This window comes from Bidens hawaiensis, unplaced genomic scaffold (assembly GCF_021521415.1).
Source record: "Bidens hawaiensis isolate Kalapana, Puna unplaced genomic scaffold, B.hawaiensis_p1.1 tig00034773_1, whole genome shotgun sequence".
NCBI lineage: Eukaryota > Viridiplantae > Streptophyta > Magnoliopsida > Asterales > Asteraceae > Bidens > Bidens hawaiensis.
The window spans coordinates 62504-80176 of NW_027496049.1; the positions used below are offsets into that span (position 1 = coordinate 62504).

Sequence of the window (17673 nt, forward strand, 5' to 3'; positions counted from 1 at the left end):
TTTTTAGTCCATTTAGTTTCTCTATTTTACATGTTTAATCCTTTAAAATTTCAACTAACATTAAATGGTCCATAAACATGATTATGATTATATTATATATAAAAAATATGAAATATAAATATAAATATAAATTATGATGTCATCCGGGTCAAACAACGGTCCGCCCTCCCGGGTCTGAAAACATTGCTCGGGAACACGATCGTAACTTTTATGTTTTCCTTTCCATTTCTTTCTTTTCTTTTATTAATTCCCTTGCCTTTCTTTTCTTTTATATATTAAACTCGGGAACATAGCGTTTGTTCTACTCATCATTCGGGTAAGTTGTATTCATGAAGAACGTTTAACTAACAAAAGCCTCAATCAATTTCACTGATTGCCGGGTTTTTGTCTCCGGCCCGTTTTAGGGCATAATAGTCCGAATATTTGACTGTCCGATTATTATATTTATTTCGTGGTCTTAGTAACCAGAGCTCGATTTGTTTCACTAGGTGTAATTAGGCCTTGATACGTGAGAAAAAGCCCGTGCAAGTATTTGGTTTGGTGCACGGGGTTTATGTAACACTGTTTTACTCATTGCTTGGATTTTGTTTAGATAACATAATCTGGCGTTATCAACTAGATATCCAAACATTATCTTTGTTTCCACGTGTCACCATGTTACTGGATGCTTAGATTTTGTTTAGATAAATAATCTACCAATATCAGGTTAATATTATTCTATATAAATGAGAGTATAACATTGACAGAGTATTATACAATAATAACTCTTCCTTTCTGAAGTATTTGGAAAATATCTCTGAATGATTACCCATCAGAGAGTTCCGATTCATCTAACTCAAATGAATTTGATGAATGGGAAGCTAGGGTTGCTGAGCAAAATCGGCAACTTGATTACATAATTACAGAATTTATTATAAACATGCCAAATATGATCATAGGAGATCATCCTCCTAAATCAAGAAGAAGGTATTGTGATCGTGAACGCGAGCAAGGGGAGGAACGTTTGATGAAAGACTACTTTGTTGACCGCCCAACATATGGTGAAGACACATTTCGGCGTAGATTTCGAATGCGCAAACCATTATTCCTCCGTATAGTGGCCGCTGTTACCGCAAATGATGTATATTTTCAACAAAGATGTGATGCTACCGGAAGAAAAGGCCTTTCAAACTTGCAGAAATGTACCGGCGCTATGCGAGTGTTGGCTTACGGGACATCAACAGATGCACAAGATGAATATTTGAGAATGAGTGACACTGTAACAAGAGATTCTCTTCTAAAGTTCATTGAAGGTGTCATTTCATGTTTTGGTCAAGAATACCTTAGAAGGCCCAATGAAGATGATTTAAGAAGATTACTTCATGTCGGGGAAGAACGCGGATTTCCAGGTATGATCGGTAGCATTGACTGCATGCATTGGGAATGGAAAAACTGTCCCACTGCTTGGGCTGGCAATATGCAGGTCGAAGCGGTAAACCAACAATCATTTTGGAAGCCGTTGCATCATATGACTTATGGATATGGCATGCGTTCTTTGGAACACCGGGTACGTGCAATGACATTAACGTCCTCCAAATATCTCCTATTTTTGATGACGTGTTGACAGGTCGGGCACCAAATGTGAGCTACGTCTTGAATGGTCGGGATTATAATATGGCATACTATCTTACTGATGGTATATATCCTTCATGGGCCGCATTTGTCAAGTCAATAACTTGTCCACAGCTTCGAAAGCACAAGTTGTTCGCTAAACATCAAGAGGCCGCTAGAAAAGATGTGGAACGAGCATTTGGAGTTCTACAAGCTCGTTTTGCATTTCTACGTCACCCATGTAAGTTGTGGGACAAAGATACCATGGGGAAAGTTATGATTGCATGTATCATCATGCATAATATGATTGTTGAGGATGAACGGGACACGCACCTTAACTATTATGATCCATCCGAATTTCTTAATGATAGGCCTAAAAACCGACAACGAAGGAGTTCTAGTGAAGATGATGAACCACTCTTTCAATACTCTACTGAACGAATTGCAAGCCTATCCAGTTATATGACGAATATGGCACAACTTCGTAAGAAGCTCATAACATTCTAAAAAACGATTTGATTGAGCATATATGGCAGAAATTTGGTGTTGATGAATAAGTATGTAGTTTTGTATCATTAATATGTGTAATTTTGTATTTCATGCTACTATTGTAACTTATTTTTATCTGTTTTATAAAATGTGTTTGATTAATATATATATTTAAAGTTTTTTATATTTTAAAAAAAATATAATTACTTAATTATATTTATATAGTTAATCAAAACTAATTATAAATTGAATTTATTTAATAAAAAAAGGATGAGATTGGATTGTTAACGGGGGTGAGTTAAATTTTGTAGATTGAAGAGAGATAAATTAATTTTATAATGTGAGATTGAGATTGTTGATGGGGGATAGTCTTAACTAACAAAAGGCTCAATCAATTTCACTGATCGAGGGTTTTGTCTCCGGCCCGTTTTAGGACACAATAGTCCGAATATTTGACAGTCCGATTATTATATTTATTTCGTGGTCTTAGTAACCAGAGCTCGATTTGTTTCGCTAGGTGTAATTAGGCCTTGACACGTGAGGAAAAGTATTTGGTTTGGTGCACGGGGTTTATGCAACACCTGGCTATTCATTCAATCGTGAAAAGCAGCAGCAGAAACTCCTCCGATCGAACCACACCGCCTGTTCAACTACCACTCACCTCCGCCGTCGGACTACTCCGCCACCGACCTTCCTTCTTCTAATCTCTATTCTATACGAACTGAGGTTGTACGCTAATGTTAATTGCTATAGTAATGAAATTGTAACTAGGTTTTTGTAAATTATATCTAATCTAGGTCATTTGATTTAACTTTATTTCTTTATCTATTAGATGAAACTACAATGTGTTGTGTTTACTTTTAGGGCTAGGTTTCTGTTTCTCTTATAACTGTGCTGCTTTCACACTCACATATTATTGCATTACAAGTTATATTGAAGTTCAAATGAATGATGAATCACTACTCTTTTTAATATATTGCTACCAAGCAGTATCAAAAAGACGGAATCTCCACTTATGTTTTTTTAGTCTCCACTTGCACACTGTAACATCTTTATTCTCCCTTGACGTATGCATATACTTTCTATCTCAGGTATCTACAAGTTTTTTTAGGAAAGACTCATGGCAAATTCATCCATATCTGGTATTCTGGAGAAGGTAAGTAGCTATGGACTTTTTCTTTTTCTTCTTTCGTATTAATAAACTTTAGTTTTGTTGCATTGTCTATCTTTGAAAGATGTTTTAACACATTTTGATGTTTAAATGTGCAGATGATAGGGAAGGATAAAGATTACAGATATATGGCAACTTCTGACTTATTAAATGAGTTAAACAAAGAGGGCTTTAAACTTGACACTGATCTTGAGACGAGATTGTCCAATATTGTTCTACAACAACTTGATGATGCAGCTGGTGACGTCTCTGGATTGGCTGTTAAATGGTTTGACTTGTTTCCTGCCACCCTCTTTAGTTATTATGTAACACTAGTTACTTTAAATAAATCAATTATTCTTTTTGTTTCGCTGCCTGCTCTAGTGTACTTTCTGCTTCACCAACTATTCCTAGGTCCTATCTTGTGGATATTACGCCTTCATGTGTATAGACATGCATGTATAAATGCATTCACCCACTACATGTGTATACTTACACACGCACACATATATCCATACATACATGCACATACAAGCGCACAAAGACATATCCATCCGTCCATACATAATAGGGCTTTTCTGCTAGTGTTAACAACTTTTTAACTTGTTTTCTAGTCTTGCTCCACTAGTGAAGAAAGTCCATGAGGAACGGGTATTGGAGATGACTGATAAGCTATGTGATAAACTGCTTAATGGGAAGGATCAGCATCGCGACACTGCAAGCATAGCTCTGAAGACAATTTTTTCTGAAGTTCCTGCCTCATCTGTTACGCAAGCAGTTCTTGTTTCTGTTTCTTCGAAGTTGATAGGAGGAATAAAAAGTCCTGTGAGTTACTGAAGAATTACATTTTCAACTTATACTTAAATTCTCACATAAAGTAGTTGGGTAGTATAGTTAGTAAGACATATATGCGGGTTATCTACCTGTCATAATGCATGACTGTATTGTCAATTAGTTGTTGAGTATACTACATTGTATGTGCCATATGTCTTGGGTTCATTTCCCCTTATGTTACAACAATTGAGATACGTGACTCAGTAAGTAGATGAAAAATAAATCTATGGTCTGCAAATGACATATTAGGTTGAAAACTTGAAAATGGAGAATGCAGAACCTTAATTGCCTTAAATAGCGTAATTTTCTGTCATGAGTTTAATTTTATTTTGTTGTTTGGTTCTATCATTCTGGTATTTGGTATTGGTTTTTGTTTACTACTGTAATATTAAAATCAGTTATATAAAAAAAATGTTTCTTTAAAGGAATAAGGCTTTCATGCATGTGCTAATGTATTGAGAACTGTCATAAGCACTGCTACTTTCGAGATCAGTCTTAATCGGCTGCTATCTTTGTACATTTCTCATGATTCTATAGTCTTGTTCATTATTTGAACTTTTTAATTTGTATTTACTTTTGGTTAGGATTTTTTTGTTCCCTTTTTCATGTCCACCTTTGTCCACAGTTTTCTTGTCAAACAATAGTTGCTTGTGAGAAAGGCAAGTTTGTAATAACATTACACTAGTGTGTATAAATGCATGGGATAATCTCTCTTTTTGTTATCATTGGAATGGGGTACAAAAATATTTGTTACATGGATGCTGCATTCTTCAAACTTTTTGAGAAACATATTCTTTTGTTTTCACAGACTACGAAGACCGACATAAAATGTGAATGCCTGGATATCTTATGTGACATTTTGCATAAGTTTGGAAATCTGATGACATCAGATCATGAATTGCTGTTAGGTGCGCTGTTGCCTCAGTTACATTCTAATCAAGCCAGTGTTAGAAAGAAAACTGTATCATGCATTGGTAAGTATAGGCAGCTTTATACCATAATGATATTTACATCCTAGTGTAGCAGTATAAGTATTTGTCTTAGGAGTGTCATAGACTCATAGGGTATAATTTAACTAAATCTCTTTGCATTGCAGCTTCCCTTGCCTTAAGTCTGTCAGATGACCTGTTAGCAAAAGGCACAACTGAAGTTGTTCGTGCTTTACAGAACAAGGGAACAAAGTCTGAAATGACTCGTACAAACATTCAGATGATTGGGGCTTTAAGGTTTGTTTGTTTCTGTCTTACACTGCTGTAGCATAACCTATGCAATATTTGGGATCTTCAATTCCATCACTGCCTTTTGCCCTCTGAAAGTTTGAAATGTCATGTGTCAACAGTAGCCTGACCAAGAGTCTGCTAACTTAATATATACATTGGCTCTAAATTCGTGAGTTATTTATTGTGTTACTTTTGAATGATGTTATTGCTAATCTAATAGTTATCTTAGGTCAGTGACAGTAGTTAGCCACATAGAGGTCTGTCAATCAATCAATCATACCCAGTAAAGTCCCACCGACAGCAAAGCTATAAGTAGGGTCTGGGGAGGGTGGGATGTAGGCACACCGTACCTCTATCCAAAGGAATAAAGAGGTGGCTTCCAGAGAGACCCTCGGCTCTAAGTACATGTGTATGAAGCAAAATAAAGGAAATCAAAGTTTAACAGTTATATAAAAACTACTACTAATAATAATAATATTAATAATAAGATCACAGTTTAACAGCTATATAAAAACTGATAATAATTATAAAAATAATAATATATGTAAGAGAAATACCATTATGGTATGTGACCTAAATAAGTTAAGTCTAAGCCCTAAGGTATTCAATTCTCCCTAAAAATCCTTACTTTAATTCTACTTCTCCACGAATTCCTATCCTCAACCATGTCCTCGGAGAGGTTTAGGTCTATCAAATCATGCCTAATCCTCTCATCCCAAGTCAATTTCGGTCGTCCTCTACCCCTCCTCCCCTCTATAGTAAAGTTTTCTACGGATCTAACAGGATTCGTCGTCTGTCTTCTCTTCACATGTCCAAACCATCTCAATCTCCACTCTCTTATCTTGTCTGCTATGTTCGCCACCCCTAATCTCTCGCGAAACACAGCGTTTCTTATTCGGTCTAGCCTTGTGTGCCCACACATCCAACGTAGCATTCTCATTTCTGCTACCTCCATCTTCCGCACTTGTGCCTTCTTGATGGCCCAACAATCGGTTCCATATAGCATTGCAGGTCTAACTGCCACCCTATAGAATTTTCCCTTTAGTTTAGTCGGGAAACTCTTGTCGCACAATATACCTGTGGCTGCTTTCCATCTACACCATCCTACCTGAACTCGATGGGTCACATCACTGTCTAATTCCCCATTGCTCTGTACAAATGATCCTAAAATTGTTTGTGTGACTACATGTTGAAGTCAGATAAGTAGTTAATAATCACAGTTATATATGCGTAACTTCTACCTGTTGCTTGATATGTTCTAGTATTATCTTTTTTTATGACCAACACCGATTTTTTTTTTGTAGCAGTTGGATGACTTTTCTAGGCAGAGGTCATTGAATTTGTACTCTCTCCATATTCTTTTGTTTTTCCTTAGTGTCTTCCATTATTAGCTTCAATGACAGTCTAGAAAGGATAATTATTTATTCAAATGTTATAATGATAATTTTAGAATCAATAAAGACTGATGGCAGGGATAGTTCATTTTTCTTTAGACAATATTATCTCTCTGCAATTATCTATCGAAACATCCCTGAAGCTACAATAATTTACATTTGTATGCAACTGTGTTGCATGAAGGTCTATTTTTACGTCATTCGTTGCTTTGCATGATTTGTTAATCGTTATACTTGACTAGTTATATAATTTTTGTATGCTAGCCGTGCTGTTGGTTATCGATTTGGTCCTCATCTTGGAGATACAGTTCCGATTCTAATTCAATATTGCATGAATGCATCAGAGAATGATGAGGAACTTCGTGAGTATAGCTTGCAGGTATTTGACCTAGTTATGCTCTTCTATTCTATTATATTTCCCCTTTCGTTGTTCTTTTGTATTTGTGATCTTGAATTTTATCGTGGTTTTTGTGGTTCAGGCACTGGAAAGTTTTCTACTTAGATGCCCCAGGGACATTGTCTCCTACTGCAATGAAATATTACATCTGACTTTGGAGTATCTTAGTTATGATCCCAATTTCACTGATAACATGGAAGAGGACACTGATGATGAAGTCCATGATGAAGAGGAAGATGAGTACGTGTTTTGTTATTCTTTCAAGAGCAGCTTTCATTAACAACTTTTAGTATAATCTGTTGTGCTTGCTTTATTTGTAGCGATAGTGCCAATGAGTATACAGATGATGAAGATGTTAGCTGGAAGGTTCGCAGAGCTGCTGCAAAATGCCTGTCCGCATTAATTGTTTCTCGTCCGGAGATGCTTTCAAAATTATATGATGAGGTAATACTGCTTCCACCTTTTACAAAAAGAGTATTACTATTTAGTACTTGATGAAACAATTGCTTTGTGGTTGGATGAAATAGATGGATGGTGTAGAAACCAAAAGACTAATCTTTTGTCAGCATGCAATTCCAGATAATCACTTTATGGTTTAACAAAAGCTATGTGCAACATCCGTTTAACGTTCTCAGAAATAAACTCTACAATACTTCTTCTTTATCTTCCTTCACATTGTTTTTCTCACTGATGCTTTCAGTTATGATCTCTTCATTTAAAGACTAATCTTTTGTCAGCATGCAATTTGAGTTAATCACTTTTATGGTTTAACAAAAGCTATGTGCAACATGCGTTTAACGTTCTCAGAAATAAACTCCACAATGCTTTTTTTTAATCACTGATGCTTTCAGTTATGATCTCTTCATTTTCCTATGTTTTACCCTCCTATACTTGACACTTTAATGATGGATATGATCTCACATCATCTTTTGTAATTGGCTTTTTAATCTTGTCGCTTCTTCACTATTACATTATTGATTATTAATTTAAATTTGCATTTTTAGGATCTAGATACCTTCTCCTCAACTTTTTTCAAGTGCTAACTTGCAATATACCTCTTTGGTTGTATGGGAAACATGTCTGCTCTTTTTTTTCGCTGTTAAAAGCTTTAAGAATATGCTTAGCATCAAATATATATACATGCTTGACTTACCAAGCAAAACATCACAAAAACCGTTAATGATCTCAATACCGAATTTGATTAGGCCAACTGCCTGATGTGCAACCCTGAGTCATCTGTTATTTAGCCATGAGATGATGGAACGATATGCAGCACACATAGGCATGCGGTTTGATTTTTCATAAGCAAATGAGAAAAAAATGTTCAGTTCTCAAGCAAATGAGAAAAAAAAAATATTTAGGGACATTGGCTTGAATCTATAAATGTTGACTTATATTTTGAGTGGTGCATGTCATGCAGGCTTGTCCAAAGTTGGTTGACAGGTTTAAAGAGAGGGAAGAAAATGTCAAGGTACTTGCTAAACTTGCCTTTTTTATCATGTAGTTATCAGATTGCTGATTACATATTCTGCAGATGGATATTTTTAACACTTTCATCGAGTTGCTACGCCAAACTGGAAATGTCACAAAGGGGCAGATTGCCGTGGACAAATTGAGGTAAGCATGATGCTTATCTAAAGATTTTGATTTTTTTGATAAAACCTGAAGGTTATTGTGATGATTGTTATTAATTGGAGGTAGCAATGCGAAGTTTTAAGAATTGTTTTATCATGTGATCTAAGTTCTTTCTGTGCCTTGTAGTCCTAGATGGTCATTGAATCAAGAAGTACCCAAGGTTGTTAAATCTATTAATAGGCAACTGCGTGAAAAGTCTATTAAAACAAAGGTACACATCCATAATCAGTTGCATCTAATTGTTTTTTTTTGTAAGCAATTGATATTTGTTCTCATTATACTGTCATAATGCTTTATCTTCAGATTGGTGCCTTTTCGGTTCTTAAAGAGCTTGTTGTTGTTTTGCCTGACTGCCTTGCTGATCACATTGGGTCGCTCATTCCTGGAATCGAGAAAGCACTTTTTGTAAGGAAATCTTGCAATTCTAATTCTGTTTGTTTTGCATGTCATTATGACTTATGAATTTATGATGGCGTTTTTTTGTCTTTCCAAACATATCATCTACAGGAAAAATCCTCAACTTCAAACCTTAAAATCGAGGCTCTTATATTTACGAGATTAGTTTTAGCTTCGCATTCTCCAGCTGTATTCCATCCATACATCAAGGTAATCCTGTAGAAATTTAATATAGTTTTGTGGGTGTGTTTGCAATGAAGCTCAAGCTATGAATTTGATTTGTTTTGTTTTTGTCATACAATTAGTTTTACTGTATGCTTTCTCTATTGGGTATTGACATTTTGGAGATTAGTGCTGTTGGAAGTTTAGGTTATCACACATTTTTCCTTCTCCAGTGAATGGTTTGTCAAGATTGATATATTCAAACAAGTTTTTTATGTTTTACACCATATATGAGGTTTTGGAGTAGTGGGGCTCAAGTCATTTATTGTTCACCTTTATTGACTTGGTGTGTAGTTTGGAAGGGATTGCATTGACATTCAAAAGGATCTTTGTTTTCAACTTTTAGCCTTGTGAGTTAAAATGACGATGTTAATATATTCTCTAAAGAAATTGACTTTCAATTTTGAGTCTAAACAGTTAATGCGTCTGTACGCTTGTGGCAGTTTATGTTGTATGCAACATACATGTGATGATTTCACTTTTATACCTTTAGGCTATTTCTGCTCCTGTTTTATCTGCTGTTGGTGAACGCTATTACAAAGTTACTGCAGAGGCATTAAGAGTATGCGGGGAACTTGTTCGAGTTGTACGCCCGGACATTAAGGTTTAATTCTTTTGTTCTGCTGTTTCTTGTATTTCTTCATCTTCTCTTTCCTGAGATTTTATTTGGATTTGTTCAGGTTTTAGATTTTGATTTCAAACCGTATGTTCGTCCAATGTATGATGCTATCATGTCACGTCTGACAAACCAAGATCAAGACCAGGAAGTCAAGGAATGTGCTATTTCTTGTATGGGGCTTGTTGTTTCAACTTTTGGTGACCACTTCACGAAGGAACTACCTGCATGTCTACCTGTTCTTGTGGATCGAATGGGAAATGAGATAACAAGACTTACCGCTGTAAAGGTTTGTATGTGTGCTTTTAATAAGGTTTCATTTATAAAAAACCTAAGTGTCGCATCTTTTTATTAGCTGTCCGCTGATCTGTTTTTCTGTAACAAGGTAAGAGTTATGTCACTAGTGTAAAGACAAAATTGTTCTTGATAATTAGCTCTACGATTCCTAATGCGCACATGATGGTCAGGCTGAAGCATCAAGTGACAAAACTAGCAAATATTTTTTTGCATGTTTCATACTGTTGACTATTTTGCTCTTCATCAGATAATGTTTTCTTTTACCGTTATGAGGGGCAAAATAGTCCAAAGCATTGAATTTGGCTGTGCATGCCTAAAAGAGGTGATGTACAAATCACCATCTTTATTAAATAACAGGGTAATCTTTAGTCTTTTTTTTTGCTTGTTTTAACTATTTCAACTCAAGACATTTTTGTTTACACAGACATTAGTTAGAATGTGCCATCACATACAGTTCTATCAGATAAAGACATCACTAGAGTGCTTACTTTGGTAGAATTTTATGTTTAAGTGATACTAAATGAAAGCTTTTGGTTTTATTTACTCGATTTTCTTATAAAACAACTAAAATTAGTATAATGAAGAGATCGAAAAAAGTTCAGTAGGTGGATAAAAATGGTTTTTTTTTAATTTAAATACAATGCTCTCTGGTATCATCATGGGCCTTTTATAAGTGTTCAACAGGATATTGCTTTTTCATAATGGCCTGACAGGTTTAATGTGCGTAAAATGCTAGTAGGCACCAAGTGACCAAACATACATTTTTTTCATCCTTTGAATTGATTTTCAGGCTTTTGCAGTCATAGCTGCATCTCCACTGCACCTAGACCTTTCATGTGTACTAGAGCATGTTATTGTTGAGTTAACTGCATTCCTACGCAAGGTATAATCAGCATCAATGTTTAAGTTTTATACTTTAAGATGGTTGTTCTAGCTATATAAGAAGCTGGGGGGAAAACCGAATCATGGTTGATCTGCTTTTGCAAAATAGGCTAATCGAGCATTAAGGCAGGCGACATTGGGAACTTTAAATACACTAATTGTTGCCTATGGTGATAAAATCGGTTCTGCTGCTTATGAAGTTATCATTGTAGAACTTTCAACTTTGATCAGGTTTTCCACACTTTTTAGAATCTTGTAATGTCGTTTTTTTAAATCTTGGATTAATGTATTACTAATTCTGTTATTGTGTGTTTAATTACCAGTGATTCAGACTTGCATATGACTGCTCTTGCCCTTGAACTCTGCTGTACCTTAATGTCAGACAGGAGGTCTGGTCCAACTGTCGGTTTAACTGTCAGAAATAAAGTTCTTCCTCAGGCCTTGACACTTGTAAAAAGTTCATTGCTTCAAGGCCAGGCCCTCTCGGTACTAAATAACTGTTGCTATGTAACTTTTCTTTTGATGAGAGAAGATTTTGCTTCATTTGAAATCTGCTAAATCCTGCAGGCTTTGCAAAACTTTTTCGCTACTTTAGTTTACTCTGCAAACACGAGTTTTGATGCTCTGCTGGAATCTCTTCTCTCAACTGCTAAACAATCTCCTCAAGGTGGTGGCATTGCAAAACAAGCTTTGTTTTCCATAGCACAGTGTGTTGCTGTACTCTGCCTTGCTGCAGGTGACCACAAATGCTCTTCTACAGTTACCATGCTCACAGATATTTTAAAAGATGATAGCAGTTCTAATTCGGTACGTTTTTCTCTTTTCTCATTCTCATGTGGTAATCTGATTTCATTGAACTAGCTGTTTATAAGTTTCATTTATGTTATCTTGTGGTTGATATTTAGGCATTAAATATCTTTGCACTGGAGTTTGTTAACAATTTAACATGAGCATTTGAATTGCCAGTTATATATTCTTCTCACATGTTGAGATTTGATCAGTAGAAGAATAGGCTTTGTGATATCTTACCTGTATCTGATTCTCATTAGTTATATTGTTAGCAACGATCTCTGATGTGTTTATTTCTCAGTTTCGGAACTTGTAAACAAGTCTTTTTAATATAACATTGCAGTTTTTTTTACAACTTTCATCTAGAGTCATTTCTCTTTATTGTATCTGAAATTGGTGCCGAAATCATTTATTGACAATGTGAAAGCAAGAAATTGTGTCTTGTTTATTTATGTAAGAATATACAAAATTCGACAGTGTGAGTTGCATTATTGTCCTCGGCGAACCTAGATCTTTTGCATGATAATTTCTCATTTCTAAGTTCTTCTTTGTAGGCCAAACAACACCTTGCTTTGCTATGCTTGGGTGAAATTGGGAGAAGAAGAGATTTGAGTTCCCATGATCACATAGAAAACATAGTTATTGAATCCTTTCAGTCTTCCTATGAAGAAATAAAATCTGCAGCCTCTTATGCACTAGGCAATATTGCTGTTGGAAATCTGCCCAAATACTTGCCATTTATTCTCAACCAGATTGATAATCAGCAGAAAAAACAATATCTGCTCCTCCATTCTTTGAAAGAAGTAAGTGCTAATATAAACCCATTAAATATTTCAATCCCGATATCACTTTACCTAACATCATTTATCTATTTTACAGGTGATAGTGAGACAGTCCGTAGATAAAGCAGAGTTTCAGGATTCTAGTGTTGAGAAGATACTTAACTTGCTATTTAACCATTGTGAAAGTGAGGAAGAGGGTGTCCGCAATGTGGTAGCAGAGTGTTTGGGCAAAATTGCTTTGATTAAGCCTTTAAAACTTGTTCCTGCCCTCAAGGTATAATATCAATTTTCTATTATGTTGGCAAGACGGGTAGATTGAGTGGGCGCGCGTGACGGGTCAAAATTGGTCTCTATTAGCTTGGGTTCGGTTGAAACAGTCTATGTTGAGTTTGGTTAACACAATTATTTCAAGCAACATTATTACAATAGTTATCTGGATCTTTGAACAAAATGAATTAGGAAGTTGTGTTCATTAAAATAGGCATTGTGCAATTCTCAACCTGTTTGACCTATGCCTTTTTTAGCTAGAGTAACTCATTTGAGATAAAAACACAACCCACATCGACCCGTTTATAAGTTGGTCAAAGTTGCCACCTGCCATGTATACTTGTTAACGGTCTTGTTCAAATGTATATATTTTTGTAGGAGCGAACAACCAGTCCCGCTGCATTCACGAGAGCAACGGTTGTTGTTGCTGTGAAGTATTCTATAGTTGAACGACCCGAGAAGCTCGATTCAGTCCTGTACCCAGAGATTTCTTCATTCCTTATGCTTATTAAGGACCAGGATCGGGTGAGTTTAACAGAGATTATGCTTCAATTATTGGTGTTTTGGATTATATATATTTCATATTTTATCGCCAGTACCGATAGTTGATATTTGAGTTTGTTAAATTTGGGCAGCATGTTAGGCGTGCAGCTGTTTTGGCATTAAGTATAGCTGGCCACAACAAGCCAAACCTCATCAAAGGTCTTCTTCCAGAACTGTTACCACTTCTTTATGATCAGACAGTTATTAAGGTAGTTAGCTTTTGATATGTAATATGTAATAGAAACCTTCTAGTAAATAAACTAAAGTCAGCTTTATTTATGCTATAGACAAATGAATAAGAACATTATTATTGCTTTGTATGCTGACTTTAATGCCTGTTTGTGCAGAAAGAACTTATTAGAACAGTTGACCTTGGTCCTTTTAAGCATACAGTCGATGATGGCCTTGAGTTAAGGAAAGCAGCATTTGAATGTGTAGATACATTGCTAGATAATTGCCTTGATCAGTTAAACCCTTCATCTTTCATTGTACCTTACCTTAAATCTGGTCTTGATGGTAAGCTCATTGTGATCCTTGACTGTTCTGTTACACGGGCCACTTTACTGATCGAGTATCGCTGACATATGTATATCTTTATCACACAGGTCATTATGATGTTAAGATGCCATGTCATCTTATCCTCTCAAAACTTGCAGATAAGTGTCCTTCGTCTGTCTTAGCAGGCGAGTGCTTTTTTTATGTTCATATTGTGTGTACTGTATAGAATATAGGCACTCGCTTCGTAGTTAGCTAAATTTTCGAGTTGGTTTGAACCGTCACAGTTTTAGATTCATTATTGGAGCCTCTTCAAAAAACTGTTAACTTCAAGCCGAAACAAGATGCTGTAAAGCAAGAGGTTGACCGCAATGAAGACATGATTAGAAGTGCACTTAGAGCTATTGCTTCTTTGAATCGTGTCAGGTATCTCTCTCTCTGTTTTTATTGGCTTTATTTTGGAGTATTGGGCCCCTATAACCTAAATAGTTCATGCAAAACGCTCACTAAAAAGGAATGGACTTGGGGTATAGACGAACCGAGTGGCAAGCTCTAATCTAGCCAAGCTTAAACGAGCTTGAACTTTAAAATAATCTGGTTCAATAAACGAGCCCAGGTTTCACTTTTTGAGCTCGAGTTGAGCCGGCTTGCGAGCCTTCACAGGCTTATCATTTATATGATTTTTATTTAATATATTAAATAACAGATATTATGTTATATATAAAAATTGTAATTTCAAAATATAATGTAATAAAAAGTTTATGTAAATTAATTAATTAATAAATAATAAACGAGCTGAGCTTGAGCTCTCATAGCTAAAATGAGCGTAGGCTCGGCTCGTTTACACTCTTTGAACGGACTCTTATTTAATAATATATCTAGAAACACAGTATGGGCAGCTTGGGTACCGAATGGGTAATTGTCAACTGCGAGTTGAAACTAGTTTGTTTACTCATTTGTTTTGAGTTATATAAATGATAATGTATCAAAAATGATTACACAAATAACCTGAAGTTGTGAACTTAATTCCTTTTTAAAGTGATTTAGAAGGTTTTAAACGTTTGGGATGATACATATACCCTTCAAAACTTGAACAATAACGTATTTTACCTAATATATAATGATATTATATATACCCATTTTTGTACCTATGACATCTATACCCTTCCTTTATGTAATTGTAACGAGTAGAAGGGTATAATAGGCATAGTACTAAACAATTGTTGCCTATGCAGTGGAGGAGATTGCAGTCATAAGTTGAAGAATCTGATGGCTGAAATAGCTAAATCACAGTATCTATGGGACAAATACTGTTCCATTCGTAACGAGTGATCATCGGGTTTCCGTGGTGGGAAACGAGAGAACATCCTGGCCTTGAATATCTGTTGTATGAAGTTGCAGAATTTAGGGTCGGTTTTCATGCCTGGTTTTGTGGTTTTAAATGTTTGAAATAGAATGGTTTTGGTCGCTATTAGTTGCGAACATGGCAGAATGATACAAAGAAAGAGACGAGAACCTGTTGTTTTGTTCTCCATTTATCAGTAAGAACTTAATCAAGGATTTCGATTCCTATCGGGATTATCTCTGCTCTCCTTGATCATATACGGAAGGAAGGAAGCTGGGATCAATAGCCAGATAGAGTAAGAAAATAAGTAAATAGAAATGAGAAACTTATTCACATGAGCTCATTCACGTATATAGATCATCCATTTCATCCACATGTTACTTTATAATATGATTTCCATCTCATGTGCAGCACCACATAATCTCAAAGTTTCAACATGCCTAAACCTAGAGATGTTCAAAACGGTTTGGGACTAGGAACCGGAACCGGTTCCTAACCGGTTCCTATATTCAAAACCCCATTTTAAACCGGTTCCAGGCTCGAACCGGTTAGGGAACCGAACCGGTTCTCCCACCCTCGGACCCCTAACCTATCTAACCGGTTCCTAAACCGGTTCCTGTACTGTAACCGGTTCCAACCGGTTACAGTGTAAATTTTTTTTTTTTTTTTCGTTTTTCGTTTGCGATTTGGATTCTAAACTACGATTCGTATTTGTATAACATGAAAAATAAAAAAAAACAATTAACATAAAATTCATTTTATTTACTTTAAGAAATTCAAAAAAAAAGGTTACATGTTTTAAAATCTTCAAAAACAAACTAACAAAACATTAAACTTATAAATATAAAGTTGTGACATATTATTTCTAGAAAAGCCTTCTTGTTCGTCGTAATTATTGAGCGGCGACTTCTTTCTCGGAATTACTTGTAGAAATGCCTTCTTGTTCGTCGTGCACTCGAACATCAAGTGGTGTTTCATCTTCGAGAGTGGTTACGTGTTGAATACGATCGATTGAGTCCAAGTGATCCTTTAAGCAAATGCACATCTCCACCGACTCCGAATTTAGTCTTGTTCTTCTCAACGATATTACCCTGCCACTAAGAGAAAAAGCGGATTCCGAAGCTACCGTAGAAGCTTGGACGGTTAGTAAATCACGGGCCATGGTGGCAAGAATCGGAAACTCGGTTTCCTTTACCTTCCACCAAGCCAAAACATCAAAAGTGCCATATTCCTCTTCGGATAAACCGGTAGAGTAATCATTTGCACTATACCTTCCTAGTTCGCTTGAAGGGGTGTTACCCCTTTGTTTTTTAGCCGTTACGTTGCGAACGGTGTTCATAAGGCTAATCATGGGATCTCGTACTCTAGTAGCACTTGAACTTGATGAAGACCCCCCGGCATAGGCATGTGTATGTTTGACCCATATTTATTTAAATAAAAGTCATACATAAATTTAAAATTCAAGTTAAAATAATTTTTTGCCTCTGTTGAAAAGTTTGGGTCAACTTCATGCATATCTAAGGCTGAAAAAATTTCGTCTATCACACATTCAACCCTCGTAACATTTAACATTGGGTTTAAAGCGGCGGCGCAAGTAAAAACCGGTGGCAATTCAAGAAAGTATTTTTTTAATTTAAACTTCATTGGTAATATGATGTTTGAAAACATTGGACTTTTATTTTCAAATTCTTTAAGATTGTTAACCATTAAAAATAACTCCGAAAGAACCAAGGGACTTGTCGGATAATATGTTCCCGATAGTTTCGTAGTTGATGTTTTAAAAACTTCAAGAAAAGTCGATAAGTCATTGATAATTTCCCATTTCTCATTTGAAAAGGGGATTGCCAAATCATTCTCGGCAAGACTAGAATGAAACATTTGTAAAGTTTCTCTTTGTTCCAAAGCACTTTGAAACATTATGCAAGTGGAATTCCATCGATGAGGTACATCCCAATTAGCTCCCAAAGCTTTTCTTCCCGTATCTTTACAAAATTTTCTATATTCCATTTGTCTTTTTTTACTTTTCTTAAAAACTTCATGTATCATTAGTCTAAAATCGTTTATAACCGATGTAACCTCATCCAAAGCAAGTCCGTCTTGCACGATTAAATTAATGATATGTGCAACACACCTTGAGTGAAAAAATACACCATTGCAAATCGGCGTATATTTTAATTTTAATTTATCAACCGCCGATGTATTATTCGACGCGTTATCAAATGCCATTGAAAATATTTTATTTTCTAGTTTATAAGTTTTTATAACATAATCTAAAATTTCAAACAAATTATCTCCCGTATGTGGATACTCAAAGAGTTCGAAAGCAATGG

At 35.6% G+C, this 17673-nt stretch overlaps 1 protein-coding gene and 1 pseudogene across 1 annotated transcript; both read left to right on the forward strand.

Annotated features, from left to right (window-relative positions):
* Positions 1 to 919: 919 nt before the first annotated feature.
* LOC143586710 (uncharacterized) lies at positions 920 to 2229 on the forward strand (annotated as a pseudogene).
* A 413-nt stretch (positions 2230 to 2642) lies between these two features.
* Positions 2643 to 15705, forward strand: LOC143586703 (cullin-associated NEDD8-dissociated protein 1-like). Its single transcript, XM_077068185.1, has 28 exons — positions 2643 to 2818; positions 3191 to 3235; positions 3349 to 3518; positions 3844 to 4054; positions 4872 to 5037; positions 5160 to 5289; positions 6942 to 7056; positions 7157 to 7314; positions 7395 to 7518; positions 8495 to 8545; positions 8609 to 8691; positions 8836 to 8920; positions 9013 to 9114; positions 9217 to 9315; positions 9821 to 9931; positions 10008 to 10232; positions 11031 to 11123; positions 11232 to 11353; positions 11446 to 11608; positions 11690 to 11929; positions 12466 to 12714; positions 12791 to 12967; positions 13339 to 13485; positions 13596 to 13712; positions 13851 to 14019; positions 14109 to 14186; positions 14286 to 14424; positions 15234 to 15705. Exons 2-28 carry the CDS (start codon positions 3200 to 3202, stop codon positions 15328 to 15330), a joined length of 3657 nt encoding a protein of 1218 aa, XP_076924300.1. The 5' UTR covers positions 2643 to 2818; positions 3191 to 3199; the 3' UTR covers positions 15331 to 15705.
* The last annotated feature ends 1968 nt before the right edge of the window (positions 15706 to 17673 follow it).

Excerpts from the sequence above, each read along its gene's own strand:
- LOC143586703 (XM_077068185.1), top strand. The coding sequence starts at position 3,200 with ATGGCAAATTCATCCATATCTGGTATTCTGGAGAAG. Across the intron at positions 5,038-5,159 it reads GAAAACTGTATCATGCATTG|CTTCCCTTGCCTTAAGTCTG; the intron begins GTAAGTATAGGC and ends TTTGCATTGCAG. Across the intron at positions 11,354-11,445 it reads GAACTTTCAACTTTGATCAG|TGATTCAGACTTGCATATGA; the intron begins GTTTTCCACACT and ends TTTAATTACCAG.